At 47.4% G+C, this 20,754-nt stretch overlaps 1 protein-coding gene across 3 annotated transcripts in view; it reads left to right on the top strand.

Annotated features, from left to right (window-relative positions):
- The window catches only part of TRA2B (transformer 2 beta homolog), a 360,067-nt gene that overhangs the window by 170,805 nt on the left and 168,508 nt on the right, over positions 1–20,754 (top strand). For 2 of the 3 annotated variants that reach the window (XM_033947301.1, XM_033947303.1), the window contains one exon: positions 523–697. In XM_033947301.1, the coding sequence (XP_033803192.1) occupies positions 523–697 (175 nt within the window). The remainder of the gene's footprint in view (positions 1–522; positions 698–20,754) is intronic. The other variant, XM_033947302.1, reaches the window with a different exon arrangement.

Here is a 20,754-nt window from a genome sequence, read left to right on the forward strand (position 1 = left end):
CTGCATGTTAAGGATGGTACAGCCCAGATGCTAAGAGAGATGAAATGTAGTCATTTCCTTTCTTTTATTAAGGTTATACTATCCTTTGATCTTTCCTTGGAAGATAGGAGTTGTTGTGACTCTGGATCTCTCTCATCAGTGGAGTTAGAGATTTCAGATTAAGAAAATGTGATTCATTATAGCTGCAGAAGTTGATAGGGCATGGGTTTGCCTTCTGGGACTTTGCATTGCTTTGGTAGAAGAATACTAGAGCTTTTCACTGAACACTAGCAGGTTATACTGGTGATGTCCTTGGGAAAGTTCAGTTTCTCTACCTCTGTTTGCTAGCAGCAATGAATGATATTGGTGTCATTTTATTCTAAAATGTGTGGATACCTGTTAGTTGGTATATCAGATTAAATAAACTTGAAACTTGATATTAATAGGTAATGCGGTTCCTAAAACTTATACCCTTTTTTTGTGTAATAGCTTATCTGTTTTGACCCCTTAAGGTTTCCTAATTATTGCTCACTTTTTCTGTAGGTCTAGATCCAGAAGGAGCTCTCGTCGTCACTACACTAGATCACGAACTCGTTCCCGCTCTCATCGAAGATCCAGAAGCAGGTCCTACAGCCGTGATTATCGGCGACGGCGCAGTCATAGTCACTCTCCTATGTCCAATCGGAGGCGTCATGTTGGAAATCGAGTAAGAACACAGGTTATAACATTAATTATTTTGGAATCACATAATGTAACTTATAAACTTAAATATGTAGTTGTAATCATTTTTTCCAAAATGGAATTACATAGTTTACTGCTAGCTTTAGTAAAAGAAAAAAAATCCATGTTCAATATCAAATTGTACCTTTGTTTTCAGTGACTTTCTTCCAGATGTTTTTTTTGGGCTGTATCATTCTGAACAAATGGGTGATATCCCTTCTTACCAGCAGATGGAGGTAGAGAAAAACTAATCTTTTCCATTGAATTCACTAGTTTTACCTGCTGATGCTTAGTGTAAAACTCCAGTATTCCTCTAGCAGATGGTGCTTCTGGTTCCTGGCCTAGCTTCATATTTTGCACGCCACTGTTGCAGAGTGAGGCTGAGTCTAATAGCGGTTCCTAGACTGGACTTCATTGAGCACAGAGCATGACCCTCCTGCTTCCAGTCATGCTTTTTAGCATCTACTGGGAGATACATTCGCTTAGCCTTGTGGATCCCTGCCAGAAGGATAGGTCTCTCTTGTTCTGACCCCACTCCCTTTGTTCCCTGTAACATTCTCAACATAAGAAAAAAAGTGCAAAAGCACAACATAGGAAGTGGGGTGGTGGGGACCCTAGAGATGTTAGAGCCCCTTGCTTTAATTAGTAGGAGGAACAAAGCTCCTTGCTGAAGTCAGCATGAGCAGTTAGGCAGGAGTGCATGTGCTAGCCATTTAGCTGGGCATACCTGCTGGCAGACATTGTTCTGCCTGTAAGAGCCAGAAGCTGACAGACCATTTTTTGGAAATGATACGGGGGAGAGGGGAGGGTTTCTGGAGCTGACACACAAGTTCATTGCATGGAAACTTCAGGACCCATTGTCCTGATGTCTTTGGCAGGATCAGTGGCCATGTTTCAACATAACCCTTTCTCTTCTGCTGCAGTTCTGTTAGAAGGAGAGTTCACAGCCCCCATCAGGGCTTTGGGGGTAACATAGAAACATAATGGCAGATAAATACCAAATTGCCCATCCAGTCTGCGCATCTGCAACATCTATTGCCTCCTCTCCCTAATAGATCCCACATTCCTGTCGTATGCTTTCTTGAATTTATTTTTATTTTATTTAGTTAGTTTTATAGCCCGTCTTTCCCAGGAGCCCAGATTGGTTTACAATGATATACAGTAGTTTTCAGGATCAATAACATACATGACATTTTATAGGAACAATAGAGAGCTACATGATCAGTACACACGTGTTACAGAAAATTGCAACGGGATATGTTGCATGTTATGGGGAAGCTAAGAACTCGCATGCTTTAGAGAATCTAAGAGTATACAAGCTAAAGAGAGTCTCAGAAGGGGGACTAAGAGCTCAGTCTTTGTCTTTACCACCAGTCTTAGAATATAGTCTTTATCTCTACCACCTTTACTGACAAACTATTCCATGCATCTGCCACCCTTTCTGTAAAAAAGTATTTCCTTAGATTACACTGAGCCTATCACCTTTTAACTTCATCCCCTGGAGTTTCCTTTTAATTGAAAGAGACTGGCCTCATTCCTATTTATGCCACATAGGTCTTTTCAGTGCAATAGGGATGGTATACTGAACCAAGGGTCTTGTTCCCTTGAGTCTGTTGCAGGAGATACTGATCCCTGTTTTCAGCACCTCCTCCTTCTCCCAGCTCTCTGCTGCCCCTAGTTAGTTATTTCTTATGCAAGCAAGCCTACAAGAGCAACTTTGATCTGCTCGGTGGTCTTTTTTGTTTTTGCAAGTATTTTTTGTGAGTTTTGCGGGAATTTGTGGTGGTGTTCAGCTCCAGTGACTGCCTGGTCTGCAGCTGACAGGAGGATCCTTCGGGTACCTGCTCAACCAGCCTGCTTGAACTGTGGAATTTCCCCTTCTGTTGCTCAATCCTTGTCTTGATCAAGAGTGCTAGCACAGGCTAATTGCATTTCTTCGGAGGGCACACGGTGTTGGTTGCACTTTCCTTCCCCCTTCATGATGTTTGGATTCTGGCCTCAGGGGTTGAGGCTCAGTCTGGCTGTGGCCTGACTGGCAGCTGAGGAGGCTGCTTTCTTGGTGGCAGAGGTCCTCTCCTAATTCTGTTTACCCTGAGAGGAGGTATGGCAGGCTGCAGCCCATCTTCCCAGCATCTGGTCTGTGAGTAGAGGCTGTGTGTGAGTCTGAACTTGCTGTTTTTGTGGTGATAACTTCTTGGTTCCTTGTTACCTCTCCCCAAAAATCCTAAAATCGCTGGTCCTCTGGTGGAGCTACAGCTGTTTTTTTTTTTTTTTTTGCAATGAGAAATTCTGGTGGCAGCCATCTGAGATTTTTCCCAATTTGAATTCTAAATTCTCTAACTACTTCAAAAAGCCTCATTTACTCCTAAAAAAAATATTTTTTATTAATAGCAGAAAATAACATCAGGCAAAAACCCACCCATCAAAATATACAAAATTGAAGAATTACCCCCCCCCCAAACAAACCCCCATCCCACAACCCCAAATAGCAATGAAGCGAAACAGATGCAGACGTCAGAGAGCTGTGTTCTTACACTCTCTAACAGACAGTGACCAAATACCAACCTTCCCCCACTCAAACTTCCCAGACTCCCCTCCCCACTAGATCCATGCACTCCAAAAGCCATACACCACTACACAAAAGCCTCATTTTTTAAATTTTGTCTATCAGGGATGGAGTCTTCAGTCTCCAATGATGTGAAGTTTGTGCTGGTTGAGCATCAGAAGAATGCCTTTGAGCCACGTGTTCGTCTCAGACCATCTTATTACCGCTGCCAAACGACTGTTGGGACGGTTGGAGGACAAATTTGCCCTTTCTGAATCTTGTAGTGCAGTGCCAATGCTAAGAAAGGGTGTTGATGGCCCCAAAGCAAAAAGGAATGTGCTCTAATCCTCCTCTTGTGGAGGGGTTTCTTGGTCCTTTTTGCTCTTTGTCTAACTTTGTAAACTTGCTCTGGCAAACATATGTTGGTGGTGCTGGTATATCTGGGTCAGCTGGAGAGTTCCCCACCTTTGTAATTCCACATCTGCGTCTCTATGGAGACTCGTGTCTCCCCGGACTCCCAACAGTTGCTTGGATGGGGTCACTGAAAATGGTGATCTAATGCTTATCTTTCACAGAGTGTAGCTTCTGTCAGAGGCAATGCAACACTGGGTGAAGTGGATCAGAGTCTAAGTGGTGCTACGGACCAGGGCGAGGACTCAGTTTGCAGGCTGCTTGTCTGTTGCCCTGACGGATTTTCTCATTGAGTCTCTAAAATGCTCAAAATTGATCCTCCTCAGCCTACTACCCAATGTTCTCTTCTCATTGGAATCTGCTCACAGCCTACCGCCACCTTGTGGAATTCCAATATGAAGGTCCTTATTTCTGAGCACTGGGAAAACCCCGAGGGGTCCCTTAAAGTGGTTAAGGTCATGTCCAAATTATACCCTATGGACTAGGAGTTCCAGAAGATGTTTGCTATGCCTAAAGTGGACTCTGGTAGCTCAGGTTACCAAGCACACGTCCCTCCCTAGTGAAGGAGGCGTGGTACTCAAGGACATGTTGCTGAAAAGGCAGTTTGAGGCCTTCCTTGACTTTGGTAGTGAAAGCTTCTGCGACAGCCTCCTTTGTGGCTTGTGCATGCCATTCTAAATTATGTAACTTGGGAGGAATGCCTTTAGAACCGCCTTCCTAGCTGTTGCTGGTGGGAGTGGACTATGTGGCGGATGCTCTGTATGATGATCTGAGAGTAGTAGGCAAGGTCTCGGCATACTCTTATCGACATGCAGAATTTTGTGGATCAGATATTGGGCTGGGGATTCCATGTCCTAAGCCAGTCTCAGCAGGCTTCCTTTCAGGGGCAGTATGCTGTTTGGCCATGCGTTGGATGACCTCATCCAACTGCATCACTGCCGAAATTGCTCTGGGGACACCAGGCCCAGGATTTCTAAAGGAAAGGCCTGCAGGTACTTTTCAGGCTCATACAGTTCGCATTGTTTCTCCTCTAGGTCCTCATCCCAGACATCCTTTCAGAGCCCACTGCAGAGGTTCTCCGGGAATAGAAAGTCCCAGGGTAGAGAATGATAAGGGGAAAAAATTTGTCCCCGTCACTGCCCCGTCCCTGCGACCACTGTCCCCGCCCTGTCCCCACGACTACTGTCCCGCAGCATTCATACCAGGGGTCTCAAGGTCCCTCCTTGAGGGCCGCAATCCAGTCGGGTTTTCAGGATTTGCCCATTCCCCTAGTTTGTTCAATGAATATGCATGAGATCTATGTGCATGCACTGCTTTCAATGCATATTCATTGGGGAAATCCTGGAGGTACGTTGAGATCCCTGATCCTGAAGGTACTTTGAGATCCCTGATCCATACAAACCTCAGTACTGCAATATTTAGCTTATTCCTTCCTTATAAATCAAAGTTCTGGCTGCTGAGCTAGAGAAAGAGATGTTCAGCCGGCAGGGCTTTGTTTATATATTTTTAAAAACACAACTAATATACTACTTTATCCTAAAGAGAAAAAAGAAAAGAGAAATTTTTTTTTTCTACCTTTTGTTGTCTGGTTTCTGCTTCCCTCATCTTCTCATTCAATTCCTTCCATCCACTGTCTGTCTTCTCTTTGCATCTTCCATTTGCTCTGTTACTGTGCCTCTCCCTTCACCCCCCCCCCCAAATTGGTCTGGCACCCATCTTCTTTCCTCTGCTCCCCCATAGTCTGGCATCTCTGTCTTCTTCCCTTCCAGCATCTTATCCCCACTCTCTCTTCCCCATTTCTCTTCAGCGTCTTCTCCCCCATTTCTCTTCCCTCTCGCCACTTCACCGCCCTTCGGCACCCCTCACGTGACCCACCCTCCCTCCCTCCTTCCTACCTACACAAATCTATCTCCCTCCCTCCCCTTTACCTTCACGGCGCATTTTGAGTAATTTCATCACAAAGCCGTCGGAGCCTGCAAGCAGTAGCTTACATGTGTGGGCGGAAGCTTCTCTTCTGACACAACCGGAAATTGCGTCAGAGAAGAAGCTTCCGCTCACACGCACGCTACTGCTTGCAGGCTCCAACAGCTTTGAAGAAATTACTCAAAATGCACCGCAAAGGTAAGGGGGAGGGAGGGAGATAGACTCGGGGAGGGAGGGAGGGGGTCGTGCGAGGAGTGCCGAAGGGCGGTGAGGTGGCGGGAAGGGGTTGAGCAGTAAGGGAGCCATATCTCTGTCTCGCAGCGAGCTTGCCGGCTCCAGCCAGCCAAAATTCATTTTTTAGTTCAATGCCTCCGCTGGGTCTGACCTGAGGTCCATCGTGCCCAGCAGTCCGCTCACGCGGCGGTCCAACAGGTCCAGTACCTGTGCAGTAATCCTCTATCTATACCCTTCTATCGCCTTTTCCAGCAGGAAATTGTCCAATTCCCTCTTGAACCCCAGTACCGTACTCTGCCCTATCACGCCCTCTTACTTTTTGGTGGATAACTGTGTGTACTACGTATAAGTATGAAAGGATGATGGCGGAACGTTTGGAGACCAATAAGTCCTTTAATGATGTATGGAGTCCATTAACTAATTTTATTGCATCATAATTAGGGTTATGTTTCTTTCTTTTTTTTTTTTTTTCCACTAGAGACCTTGCACATCCAGGGAGGGTGGAGGGGCGGGGGGAGGGAAACGTAATTTGAGGAGTTAAATTATTTCATTATAATATTGAATGATGGAATTGAATTGTGGAAGTGCATTCCAGGTATCCACCACACGTTGGGTAAAGAAGAACTTCCTAGCATTTGTTTTGAATCTGTCCCCTTTCATATTTTCCCAATGCCATCTTGTTCTTTTATTTTTGAAAGTTTGAAGAATCTGTCCCTCTCTTCTCTCTCTATACCCTTCATGATCTTGTAAGTCTCTATCATATCCCCCACTAAGTCTCCTCTTCTCCAGGGAAAAAGAGATCCAGTTTCTCCAATCTCTCAGCATATGAAAGGATTTCCATCCCTTTTATCAGACGTGTCGCTATCCTCTGAACCCTCTCGAGTAACACCATGTCTTTCTTAAAGTACGGCGACCAATATTGGACGCAGTACTCCAGATGTGTTCGCACCATCGCCCGATACAACAGCAGGATAACTTCTTTCGTTTGGTTGTAATACCCTTCTTGATTATACCTAACATTCTATTCACTCTCTTAGTGGCTGCTGCGCACTGTGCCATCGGCTTCATTGTCATGTCCACCATTACCCCCAAATCCCTTTCTTGGATACTCTCATTCAATAACATCCCTCCCATCGTATAGCTGTACCTCGGGTCTCTGCTTCCCACATGCAATACTTTACATTTCTCAACGTTGAACTTCATCTGCCATCTCGTTGCCCATTTCCCTAGTTTGTTCAAGTCCCTTTGCAATTGTCCGAGCTCCACTAAATAGTTAGGTGTTGTCCGCAAATTTTATTATCTCACACTTCGTCCCTGTTTCTAGATCATTTATGAATATATCAAATAGCAGCGGCCCAAGCACCGAGCCCTGCGGAACACGACTCGTGACCCTCCTCCAGTCCGAGTAGTGGCCCTTCCCCCTTACCCTCTGTTTCCTACCCGCCAACCAGTTTCTGATCCATCTATGTACGTCTCCTTCCACCCCATGGTTCTTCCATTTCCGGAGTAGACGTTCATGAGGCACCTTGTCAAAGGCTTATTGGAAATCTAGATATATGATGTCTATGGGATCTCCTCTGTCCATCCGTTTGTTAATTCCTTTGAAGAAGTGCAATAAGTTAGTTAGGCACGATCTCCCCCTGCAGAAACCATGTTGGCTAGTTATCAGAAGTTCATTTCTTTCAAAATGTTCATCGATGTTTTCTTTTATCAGTACTTCCGCCATTTTCCCCGGAACCGAGGTCAGACTCGTCGGTCTGTAGTTTCCCGGTCACCTCTTGATCCCTTTTTAAAGATGGGCGTAACGTTGGTTATCTTCCAAGTGCTACTGGACCTAAGGATAGAAAAGGAGAGGTGCTGCAGCTAGTCGGTGGGGGTAACGGAAGTAGTAACATAGTAGATGACAGCAGATAAAGACCCAAATGGTCCATCTAGTCTGCCCAACCTGATTCAATTTAAATTTTTAAATTTTTTTTCTTAGCTATTTCTGGGCAAGAATTCAAAGCTCTACCCGGTACTGTTCCAACTGCCAAAATCGCTATTCCAGCCCATCTACACCCTTCCAGCCACTGAAGCCCTCCCCAGCCCATCCACCACCAAACGGCCATACACAGACACAGACCATGCAAGTCTGCCCAGTACTGGCCTTAGTTCAATATTTAATATTATTTTCTGATTCTAGATCCTCTGTGTTCATCCCACGCTTCTTTGAACCAGTCACAGTTTTACCTTCCACCACCTCTCTCGGGAGCGCATTCCAGGCATCCACCACTCTCTCCGTAAAATAGAATTTCCTAACATTGCCTTTGAATCTACCACAAATTACCTCAACCTCAAATTATGTCCTCTGGTTTTACCATTTTCCTTTCTCTGGAAAAGATTTTGTTCTATGTTACAGAAGTTTACATTTGAATCAATGCCTTCTGTTTCTTTCTTAAATTTATTTTTTTTCTCATCTCATTTGCACTCCTGTAAGATGAGTGAATGGACTTGAGCCATGAGTAACGAATCCACTTTTTTGCAGCGTTACTTTCACGGCAACATTGTGCTTTGCACTCATTCAAAGTTCTTATCACTGGTTATCATTGATTTCAAACTTCTTCTCATATATTACTGATTTTTGTTCCAATCAATTGTTTGTTCTACTTATATATTTTCTAAGTCTTATCCTCATCTAGGAGAATCGACTCTTCATACTATAGACTGCAAACGAGCATTAGCTGCTTATTTGTAAGAGACTATATCAGGGGTGCCCACACTTTATGGGCTTGCGAGCTACTTTTATAATGACTAAGTCAAAATGATCTACCAACAATAAAATTAAAAAAAAACACAAAGCACATTGAAAGGCAGAGAAAATGTTAATTATTCATATTCCGGGTTTTTTCAAAGAGGTCACGGCAGATGACTCTATGCAATGTCACCTCAGTAACAAAATACAAAAATAGACCACAATAGTAGGTTTTAGCACAGGGAGTTACGCTGAATGCCTTGTGCTGCTCTCAATGCTCATAGGCTCCCTGCGCTAAAAAACGCTATTGTGGTTTAGTAAAAGGGAGCCATAGTGCAAAATATAGACAGCAGATATAAATTCTCAAAATCAACACATTTTGATCATTAAATTGAAAATAAAATCATTTTTCCTACCTTTGCTGTTTGGTGATTTTATGAGTCTCTGGTTGCACTTCTGACTGTGCATCCAATCTTTCTTCCTTTCTTTCAGCCTCCTGTATGTTTCCTCTCCTCCAGACCTCATTCTCTCCCCTAACTTTTTCTTTCTGTCTCCCTGTTCCCCCTTCTTTCTGTCTCCCTGTCTGCCCCCTTTCTTTCTTTCTCCCCCAAGCCACTCGGTTTGCTGCCACCGCCATCGGGGAACAGCCCCCAAGCCACCGCCGTCCCATGCTTTCCCTGCAGAAGCGTTGCGCTGACCAGCATTCCGCTCTCTGACGTCAATTCTGACATAGGAGAGGAAGTTCCGGGCCAACAAGGCATTTCTCATCATTCTATCCAGCCTGAGCCCCATCTCTCCTTGATCCAGCATTTCCGTTCTGTGTCTGTCAGAATTACCATTCCACCTATTTTCCAGCATCACCTTTCTTTGTGTCCATCTCACCTATATCCCTATCTCACCACTTTCAGAATCTTCATTTGTCTCTGTCCTTGTCTTTACCCCATGTTCACCATTTGCCCTTTCAATGTCTTTATCTCCCCCCCCCACACACTTTTTCAGCATTACTTCTATGTCTATTTCACCTCCTCTTCATGTCCCCTCTGTATCTCTATCCTTATTCAGTAGGTCCTGCTTACTCTTTCTCTTCTTTGTGTCACTATCTCCATTTTCAGCTTTCCCCCCTTTTCCTTTGTTAATGCACCCTGTAGCCAGAATCTTTCCACCCTCCCTCCACTCCGGCCCAGCCCAGTATGAAATATTTCCTTTTGTTTCCCTCCCCTCTCTCTTTCTCTCTCTCTTCTGCTCCCTCACCCACGAGTCCTGCATCTGGCCCTCTCCCTTCTACCTGCACCTGGCAAAACCCCACTGCTCCGCGGCTCTCTTAAGCAACTCGTCAGCAGCGGTGATCAAGACAAGCTGCCGACATCGAGGCCTTCCCTCTACGAGTCCCGCCTTTGTGAAAAAAGGAAGTTGAAACAAGCGGAACTCGCAGAGGGTAGGCCCCGACGTCAGAAGCTTGTGTCGATCGCTGCTGCTGAGTTGCCGAAGAGAGCCGCGGAGCAGGGGGTGTGACAGGAAGCAGGTAGAAGGGAGAGGGCTGCTGGAAGAGGTAGAAGTTCCGGAGTATGATACCGACCAGGCCAGGATGATTTCTTTTTCAGGCTGTTGCTGTTGCTGCAGCCGCCACGCCACCACGCCCCCCCCTCCCCCCTGAAATGACAGAAACAGCCTAATGCCCAGCGTCGGCGTCTTTGACGTCGGGGAGAGGAAGGCTGATAGGCCCGGTAGATCGGGACGGCAACACGAGTCTATCACAGAGCCCGGGATGGGCTCTGCGATCTACTCACGTTGCCTTCCTGAGCTACTGGTCGATCGCGATCGACACGTTGGGCACCCCTGGACTATATCATACAGATTATCTTTACAACTTTTGATCTCTTTCAGCATTAACAAGTTGGAGTATCCTGTTTCCAGGGGACTAATATTCAAAAAGTTGACTGCATGCATCTTGTTTTGCTATATTCAGGCTGGGCTGTTCTTAGTCAGTCAAGTCCCAGCTCTTCAACAGTTCCAGTTTGGCAGCTTTTTTATTTTTGTCTCAATCTATTTTGATTGAGAGAATACATGAAGCCACTCTTAATTTCTCCTCAGTTCATTTCACCTTTCATTGTTATCTGAAACTTTTGTTCTCTCAGATTTTCAAATTTGATTTTCTGCAAGGCCAACACTCCCTCCATCCCATTCTGGTTAGCTTGGAGGTCACCCATATGTGAGAATATGCTGCCTGCTTGTCTTGGGATAAAGCACAGTTGCTTATCGTAACAGATGTTATCCAGGGACAGCAGGCATATATTCTCACAACCCACCCACTTCCCCTGGTTGGCTTCTTAGCTAGCTATCTGAACTGAGCAGACACGTGCCTTACATCGAGTGGGAAGGCACTTGCTCATGCGCGGTGCGGCAGTCACAAACTTTCTAAAGTTCTTCAAGCAGATTGCTTGTGCAGCTGTCCGCATCAGGGCTCCGTAGATGACGTCACCCATACGTGAGAATATCTTCCTGCTGTCCCTTGATAACACCTGTTACGGTAAGTAACTGTGCTTTACCAGTAGGAATGATATGCTGGAGCTACTGCCTGAAGGCTGCTTTTCTGAATTTCCTGCCAGCTGTGATAAATTGGAAGACCTTGTATATTGACTGTATATGGTTTCCTACGGGCTTCCCCTGGGGTTTCACAGTTTCTTGTGGCATACTGTTAATAAAGTTTGCTATTAGTTCATTTCCTTTCCATGGCATGTTTGTGAGCTGTGTGTTTCTTATGTGAGCAGTGGGGGGTCTTCTTCCCGTTCTCCTTCTCCTGTTCTCTCCTGTAGGGCTATTGCTGGCTTTGAAATTTAACTGACATGGGGCAGCAGGGAGGAGGAGGAGGTGTTGAAATAGTGATCAGTATCCTCTGCAACGGACTCATGGGAGCAAGACCCTTGGTTCAGCATACCATCCCTATCTAATGGAAAAGATATTATCAGGGTAATAATCATATTTCCCCTCTTCTGCCTTTCCGCCAAAGTATACATAGTATAGTAGTATACGAGTACTTCCCTAGCAACAGCAGCAGATGAATCCAGAGACCAATGGGATAGCTCACATCTACCAGCAGGCGGAGATAGAGAAACTGATTAACAGGTGATCCTATTGGCTGGCACTCCTCCTGTTTATCCAGTATTCTCTATTTCCCAGCAGGAAAAGGTCGCTATTCAACTACCTCCTGAATTCTGGCTGTGACTGGAACTTCCTGTTGAGGTTTCTCTTCAGTGAGACTGCCATTCTGTTTCTCTTGTTGAGGTTTCTCTTCAGTGAACTGGCAATGCTATTTCTCCTGTTGAGATTTTCTCTTCAGTGAGACAGGGGTGTCCGGCTGAACAGTGCCGGCTTTAGGGGTTACACCTGGGTCCCCCCAGGTCCCTGCCTCATCCTCCCTCCAGTGATAGAGGGTCTGACTGGGTCTCAATTTTTTTCTTCTTTCCCTTCTCTGTAAAAAAAAAAAAAAAGAGACCACAGTTGCTACATTCTGCCATGCTTTTGCTGCAAACTGGCTTCAACCGGCCCTAACAACAAGCTTGTGAGTATGTCTGGCTTTTATGGTTGTTTGAACTTCAGGTTCTGTTTGGGAGTCATAGTACTGTGGGTTCGGTCATTGTACATTTAAGGTATGGATATTTTATTGAGGTTAAATTTTATGACTAGAAATCCGTGGAGGGAGCCGGGACTTTCCCGCCCTTTGCGAGCACATGCTTGGTTTCCTTGTTGGTTACAGCATGGCAGTAGCGGTGCAATTTCATGCTCGCACTTGTTCTCATTGTTGGGTTTCAGTGCAGCAGTAGTCCTGTTTATTCTGAGGCTCTCTTTCATCGGTGTTTGTCACGGCCATGTGCAGCTGATTGTGCAGGTGCCGGTTTATAGCAGCGTGCATGAGATGGGACATGTTTTTTTCCGGCGCTGTGGGCCGTTCTGGTTATTCCCCGAGTCTGATTTTCTTTCTATGCAAGCTGCGGCAGGGTAAATTTTGCGGGACTCGAATCCGGCTATGTTTCTAGGAGCGTTGATGCAGCGACCACGTGTCAGCGAGAATCAGGCGTGCGCTTGGGTCTCCGGTGATGGCGGGAGAGCTGCAGCGTTCCAGTAGTTTGTTTCCAGCTGACTTTGGTCAGGGTATGCCGGGGCTTCTCTCCTTTCCGGTTCAGATAAGTTGTATGTGTTTCACCAGTTTTGGGACAAGCTTGGGCAGATTTATATGTCTATGTCTGTGTTCCTGCTGTACTCCCTTGAAGGAAGCTCTTGTTTAATCGGACTCTGGGGTTAGCACTCAAGGGGTTTACCAGAGAGACTCTGACCTGTGCTAGGTCACCCAGTCTCTGTTTGTCTCCGGACTGGGGCGACATACGGCAACTCACGGCACGGTGAGATCAGCAGTAAGATAGTGCCCTGTATTTCACACAGGTATCTCATTGTCTCTCTTGGGGTCCCTGCAGATTGAGCCTTTGTCTGTTGGTAACTGTCCTTATTTGGGCCTCTGTGCTGAGCTGCATGTGTCTAGTAGTGGCACAGGATATATATGTCTAAAGGTAGTAGTTTCCAAGTTCGGGCTGTCTCTATAGGCATAATGACACTGCGCATCTTCCTGCGGCCAGGACTCTCTTTCTCTATTTCTGAGGGGGCCTGGACTTCAGATTTTCATGCTTATCACGCTGGTTTCTCCTGTCACCATTTTCTCATGGCACATGCTAGACGGGCCCCCCGACCAGACAGGAAGGGCTGTACAGCTCCTTTTAACCAGGAGCCAGTTACCTATTCTATCAAACCCGCGGAGGATCACGCGCTATGTGGCTGTTAGCCTCATCCCTGAAGCTTTCATTAGCGATGTGAGCTTTGTCTGATACCTGTAAGGATACTGTTGTTTTCCACGGGGCGGTAGATGCAGCATCTTAATTGAGTCTAGTACGTATTCACTTTAAAGGACATAAGTATTTCGCTCATGTTGCATGGGGTTAGTACTGTTTTCATGGTTCCAGTATATTCCTCTTTACATTGTGAAACTTGATTTTTCCTAGGAGAATCTTCTTGCAGATCCTACAGTCTCATCCTGCCATTCCCTGACCTTCTGCACTTCATTCTGAGGGGATCTTGACTTCTTCCAATGACTCTTCAGGCTTTCTCATGAGGGAGAAGACGCTATAATGTCAGGTCAGGGGGCTATGAAGATTTTTCAGGATGTTCTTGGAGTCTCTATGTTTTGTGTTTCCCTTTTCAGTGTTACTGGTCCTCAGGACAGTTCTTGTAGTTCTTCGGGAACTAAGGGACGTTGTTCCACTTACTGCATGGCGCCCGAGACAGGGGCACTGGGCAGGCTGGATTCCATTCGGCTGAATTAGTTTCTCGGGGTTACACATTTCTGCAGACAACCTGGGAGTATATTTACATTTTCTCTATGGACTCCGAATCGGCACTTGGTTTGCCTGCCTCTCTTGGAGCAGCGCTTTCGGTTTTGGCACATGCCATTTCGCCTACCCAAGGCTTCACAAACGTTTTAGGTGATGTGGGCGGTGGTACCGTTTTGGCGCTACCAGGCGATTCATCTAATTTCTTCTTGACTGCCTGCTTGATTCGGACGACTTCCAGTCGGGCCATTTGACACAAAAAGGGTGGCATCTTTTCCTCAGTTCTTTACACGTGCATCTTCGAATTTGCACAGCGCTCTTTTCTCCCGTACTATTTATAGGTATATCGGGGTAATGTTTTTATTCATATAGGAGAGACATGTGTTTCTTTCCGGAGACTTGGGCGTGTGGTCTCGGTCTCAGATTGGTATTCTTCACTTACCATGACCAAGAGTATGGGATTCTGTACAGTTTCTGGGATCAATATTGCTGACTCCACTGGGAAATTCGGCTTGCTTTCCCCTTCTTACGCTACAGCAGTCGCTTTTGTTCCGGTGGTTCCCGGTATCTCAGGGCTCCAATTATTTGGTATGCTCCTCCTGCATCGCTCTGTATGATTTGGTGGCTCAGCGCGATTTCTCTTTTCAAGGCATGCCTCGGTCTTTGCTGGACTAGCTCATGACCACCAACCATCCCGGGCTATCGGGTTGGGGGGCTCGGTGGCTTCCATCCTCAGCTCCAGGAGTCTGGTCTTCAGAGGCGACTCAGTACTTGTTCATTCTTCTACTCTTGAGCAGGGGCAGGCTACCTTTCTGGAGCTTCAGATCATTCTTCCGGATTGCCGCTGAGGGTCCTTTTGGTCAGTATTAGGATGGGGGTATTTCTCTACAGCTTGGTCAGTAGGTGTTGTACTCAGTTGGCAGGTGAAGTTGTTCTGCTTCAATGGGTGGACTCTCATCTTCGTCTTCTGTTGGCAGATCCTTTTATGGATCAGGATAAGAGTTTGGATAGACTTTCTCTCCGCGGAATCTGAGCATGGCCCATTTCTTGTATGTTATAGTGTACAGCACTGTGTACGCTCTGGAAAGTGTGCATGTTAGTAATAGTGTAATCTTCTGCATCCTGGATATTGAGATTTGTGGCTCAGGCGTTCTAGCTCTTTTTATGGACGTGAGATCTCCTTGATCTAGACCTCATGGCCTCATCTCTCAATTCTAAGCTTCCTAGCTTCTTCGGCGGTCCCAGGGAGTGGGAGTTAGAGGGGGTAGCTGCATGGCTCCTTTATCGCCTCTGCCTTCTCTTTTTCCGTGTTTTCCGCTGGCTGATGATGGCTTGGATTTGCTATCTCGAGCTCGCTTTCCGGGCACAGTATTTGTAGAATCTCTGGATTGGCGGTGCCATCCTTACTATGCGGATTTGATGAGTCTTTCGACAGCCGGACTAAGAAGTTTCCTGGTATCTCCGGCTTTGCTCGCCTAGGGTCCGATCAACATGGATATTTGTACTACTTTAGTATTACGACCTAGTTTTTTGAAAAATCTTGGCTGACGTGTAAGGGTTATGCGAAGCAGATTTTCTTCTCTTATCCAGGTGCTATGGATGCCTTCTCCTGTGGCTTCTGCTTCCTTTTGGAGGTTTTTCCTTTCTTGGGTGCTTCTTAACGTTTGAACCACTCCAGAGTTCCTTTTTGGCACAAGTGTATTGCCGAGGGCTTAGCGTTCAATTCCCTTCAGCTTCTAGTGCCATTCTTGGCTTGTTACAAGGGCTAGGTATATTGCTCTTCGCTTACTTCTCAGCTTCATGTAGTTCAGTTCCTAAACAGAGTGCGGTATATTCATGCGCCTCTTAGAATGCCCGGTTTGGAGTACAATCTTCACGTACTTCTTCTCAGTTTACCAAAGGCTTCATTTCATCCTTGTCTTTTGGAACTCTAAAGGGTTGTGACGTTGAACATGGGGTTTCTTGTGGGCATGGCTTTAGCTCTGCAGTTTTCTATGTTGCAGGCCTTGTTTAACGGGGATTTCTATTTCTGATTTCCGAAATATGGGGTATCAGTTCGGATGGTACCACTATTTCTTTCTAGGGGGGTGTCTTTTCTTTTATGTCATGCTCGCTTTTCCTTCCTTCTTCCTGGGAGGAGAAATTGGGAGCAGTGCTTTTATTCACTGCATTTTTTGATACGTACGTAGCGTTCTCCGCGAGCTCGGTTTCTAACGACTTTTAGTTGTTTATATCTCCTTTTTGTATTCTTCAAGGGACGCCTCAAACGTATGGCGGTGTCCGAAGCCTCCATCGCTCAATGGGTCCAGGAGGACATTCTTTATGCTTGCTGGCAGGGAAGCGGTTGGCGAAAGAACTTCATGACCATTCCGCCGGAGCGATGGCTACTTCTTGGGCTCGGCCCAGAGGTTTTTTTCCTTGAAGGAGATTTGTCTCGCGGCTAATTGGTCTTCCGAGAGTGCTTTCTCTCCGCATTTCTGCTTGGATGTGGGGGCGCATGCGATAGGGGCGTTTTGTGCTTCGGTTGTTGCGGAGGCGGCGTTTGCTTCCCACCCAGATTGAGGATTGCTTTGCTACATCCCATTGGTCTCTGGATTCATCTGCTGCTGTTGCTAGGGAAGGAAAAATTATGTTCTTACCTGTTAGTTTTCTTTCCCTTAGACGCAGCAGATGAATCCAGAGCCCCACCCTTTCTGGATATTGTCTCTCGGTTTTTTCTTTTGCAACTTTCGCAGTTTGTTATTATAGCAGGTTGTTTTCTGTATTATTGCATTTTGAGATTTGTTATGGGAAAGAAGTTTTTTACATGCTATGCCTATTGATGGTTATGGATGCTTGGGCAAGGAGCTATACTGGATAAACAGGAGGAGTGCCAGCCAATAGGACCACCTGTTAATCAGTTTCTCTATCTCCGCCTGCTGGTAGATGTGAGCTATCCCATTGGTCTCTGGATTCATCTGCTGCGTCTAAGGGAAAGAAAATTAACAGGTAAGAACAGAATTTTTCCATATTAATATCTAAGTTTGTCCCTCATATGTCTTATGATATACACCACCGTCCATTTTAGTAGCCGTCCTCTGGACTGACTCCATCCTGTTTATATCTTTTTGCAAGTGCGGTCTCCAGAATTGTACACAATACTCTAAATGAGGTCTCACCAGAGAATTATACAGAGACATCAGTACCTCCTTTTTCCTACTGGCCATACCTCTCCCTATGCATCCAAGCATCCTTCTAGCTGTCACTCTTGCCTTTTCAACCTGTTTGGCTACTTTAAGATCATCACATAACTTTCACATGCAAATCCTGCTCTTCTTTTGTGTGCTAAAGTTCTCCACCCCCTAAACTGTACCATTCCCTTGGGTTTTTGCAGTCTAAATGCATGCCTTGCTTTCTAGTCCAACAGGAATATCAGTCGTGACCAATGGTGTTTACTGCGAAGTCTATAGAGAGCTTAATTTACATATTCTTCAACTCCTCCTCCTTTGACTCTGGGCTGTGCTAGATTTCCTCAGTCAAACATTCTACAGCAAAGTTGTAGGAGCTTCTCTGTTATGCTTACGTTTATTTTCTTTTTTTTTCCCAGGGTTTTCTTTTGTAAGCAAAGTGGTGCTGCAGAGGCTCTCGGTTTCCCTGAGACATATATATATGGCTGTGAGAAGATAGACTCTCAGGGCAGAGGTCTGTAGACCGCAGGCACATGCTTTACATGAGTCCAGAGGTTCAGGGACTGTTTCCTTGGGTGGAGGCTCACCCCAGGTTTTGTCTGCAGTGGACTTGAGTGCAGGCTGTGCTGCTTCCATGGCGATTTTGTATCAGGATTGGGGCCTGCATTCCTTCTGCATTCCTTCTCCTACAATGTCATACGGATTCTGTTGGGAGTCTGGTCCCTTGGGGAGACTGGACGGCATTCTGAAGAAACAAGCTGTCTAAGACTTGTCTCGGCAGAAATCTTGTCATACCTCTGACTAGAGGTTCTCTGTTAGCAGCTCCCAGCATCCAGCATGGTACAGTGAGTAAGGCTGTTACAGCCTATGGGAAAATGAAAAGGGGTGTTCTTTAGCACTCTCCAGACCAGTAGAGGTTAACTTTACGAATGGGTATATATCTAATCATGACCAGCAGGTGGAGACTGAAAACAAAACTTTGGGACAGTATATCCTAGCCCCTCCTCTCTATTTCCCCCAGTCTTCTTTCAGTCTCCAGCAGGTGTTGATGTGATCTGTACCCATCTCCCTTGGTAGGGCTGTTGGAATTTGTTTAGGGGGTTTATTGTCCCTGTTTTTAGCCGGACGGAGCTTGGTCGGGCCCTGTTTGGGGGTCCGTCCGACCTCGGGGGTGTCAAACCCGGCGGGTCACGAGCGGGGTCCCTCCCCCCACTTCCTCCACCTCCCCACATTTTTTTAGAGGAGCCTCAGCAGTATCCCTTGCCCCCTAAATCAAGCAAGGCATATTGCTTCGAGAGCCTGTGGAGTCTGTTCTGTAAAAAAAAAAAAAAAAAAAATCCTGAGGTAGTGCTGGTCTGAAGGGTTGTTTCCCTTTAAGAAAACTGTATTTTACTGTATTTTTTCATGTAACCAGCACTTTTTTTTATAGCTAGGTCGCGTATGGAGCAATTGTGCCCTTCTCCGGGGGAGTAGGCCACAATTTTAGTCCAGCCGCGAGGCACTCGCGGCCGGCCTGAACTCGGCGGTTTGGGTCGGTGAGGTGGTGGAGCTCCGTCGGCAGCGGCTGCAGGCGCCCAGAGCTCCCCGCCGATGGTGCCTCGCGAGTCGGCTTGGAGCAGTGGGGAAGCCCGGTCTTCCACAACCGCCCACGGAGGGATTCCCCGAAGGATTCCCTCTCAGCTGATTTTTTGACAGCTGATGCCGGCTTGCCTGCTTTAGCGGCTGAGACTATTCAGGTTTCTCAGCCGCTTCAGGCTATGGAGGGAGCTTTTTTGGCGGGAAAACCGCCATCTTCTCTGTCTGGCCCCTCCATTTTGTCTTCCACCTCAGGTGACCTTCCCCCTGTTTTGACTATGCAGGGGCAAGGTTCTGCTGGGTCCCCTGCTGTGGCAGGGAGTCCCTTGGGACCCTCGGGGGATTTTTCTCCTGAATTTTTCTTTTCTTTATGCAGAGCCTATTTTCAGGCGGCTGGGGGTCCCGGTTGCGCCCAGGGGGTTTCGGGGGGTGGGTTTTCCTCCGCGCTCCCTGCGGCTTTGCCTCTTTCGTCTGGCGTGACGTCCCCTCCGCCGCCTCCCTTGTCCAAGCGACCGCGGGTGTCGTGGGACGAGAATTTGTGGTCGGAGGAACGGGTCGGTCTGGAGGAGGACCTGGACCCTTCTGAGGAGTTCCAGGACTCTCTGGAGGGGACGGAAGCTGGCGGCGGGTTGTCGGATTTCCCGTTCTCCAGTGACGAGGCGTCCGTGGTGCGCCTTTTTCAGAAAGATGAGCTGCCTGACCTTATTCAACAGGTTTCTACGGTTTTGCGTTTTGAGGACGCGCCGCCGGAGACTCCGCGTGTGGGGGACCCCCTGTTACGGGGGATCCGTTCCGTTTCCCGCTCTTTTCCTATGCATCAGGATATTCGGGATATTATTCTGGAGCAGTGGAAAACGCCGGAGGCGCCGTTTCGGCTGGCGCGCAGCATGGCTCGCCTGTATCCCATTCCTGAAGGGGATCGGGCTACGTTAGCTTCGCCAGTCGTGGATGCGGTGGTCTCGGCAATTTCCAAGCGGCATACCGTGCCTGTTGAGGGCGGTTCTGCCTTGCGGGACCCTGAGGAGCGCAAATTGGAGAGCATCCTTAAGCAAAATTTTCAGGTCTCTGCCTTTGGGGTCCAGGCGGCTATTTGTGGGGGACTGGTCGCTCGCGCCGTGTTTCGGTGGGCGGAGCGGGTCTTGGATCGAGAGTCTGACGACTGGTCTCTGGTGGATCAGGAGGTTGCGAAGATTGAGATGGCGGCCTCATTCCTCTCAGATGCTCTATATGACTTGGTGCGGATATCGGCTAAGTCTATGGCTTTTGGCGTGGCCGCAAGGCATGTGTTGTGGCTGCGCGCTTGGGCGGCGGATGCTGCGTCCAAAGCTAAGCTTACTAAATTTCCCTTTCGGGGGTCGTTTTTGTTTGGAGAGGACTTGGATAAGTTGATTCAGACTCTGTCGGACTCGAAAGTTCCCCGTCTGCCGGAGGACCGTGCCCGCCCGGCGTCTCGGGGGGGTGCGGCCCGGGGGCGTTTGCGGGATTTTCGCAAGTATCGCCCTGGGCGTGGGGCTGCTTCTTTCCAGTCTCCGGGATTTTCCCGGGGTCGGTTCTTCCAGCGCATGCAGCCCTTTTGGGGGGCCCGTCGGGGGGCAGGGAATCCCTCCGCCGGTTCCCCCGCTTCCCGTCCTGCACAATGACGCCTTGCCGGCGCCCCCTTTGGTTTCAGTGGGGGCTCGGCTGCGCGAATTTTTCCCCAAATGGGCCGAGATCACGTCCGATCAGTGGGTCCTGGAGGTGGTGCGGGACGGTTATGCCCTGGAGTTCGCCCGCTCTCTGCCGGATTTTTTCCTCGCTTCTCCGTGTCAGACTCCGGGGAAGACGCAGGCTTTTCGCCAGACCCTTCAGCGCTTGCTAGATCTCAGGGCAGTTGTTCCGGTGCCCCCTCTGGAGTGGGGCACGGGCAGGTACTCCATTTACTTTGTGGTGCCCAAAAAGGAGGGGACTTTTCGGCCCATCCTCGATTTAAAAGGGGTCAACAGGGCTCTCAAGATTCCCTCTTTCCGTATGGAAACTCTGCGGTCGGTCATTCTGGCGGTTCAGCCGGGGGAGTTTCTCACTTCTCTCGATCTGACGGAGGCCTACTTGCATGTT

The sequence above is a fragment of the Geotrypetes seraphini genome, chromosome 5, assembly GCF_902459505.1.
Source record: "Geotrypetes seraphini chromosome 5, aGeoSer1.1, whole genome shotgun sequence".
Taxonomy (NCBI): Eukaryota; Metazoa; Chordata; class Amphibia; order Gymnophiona; family Dermophiidae; genus Geotrypetes; species Geotrypetes seraphini.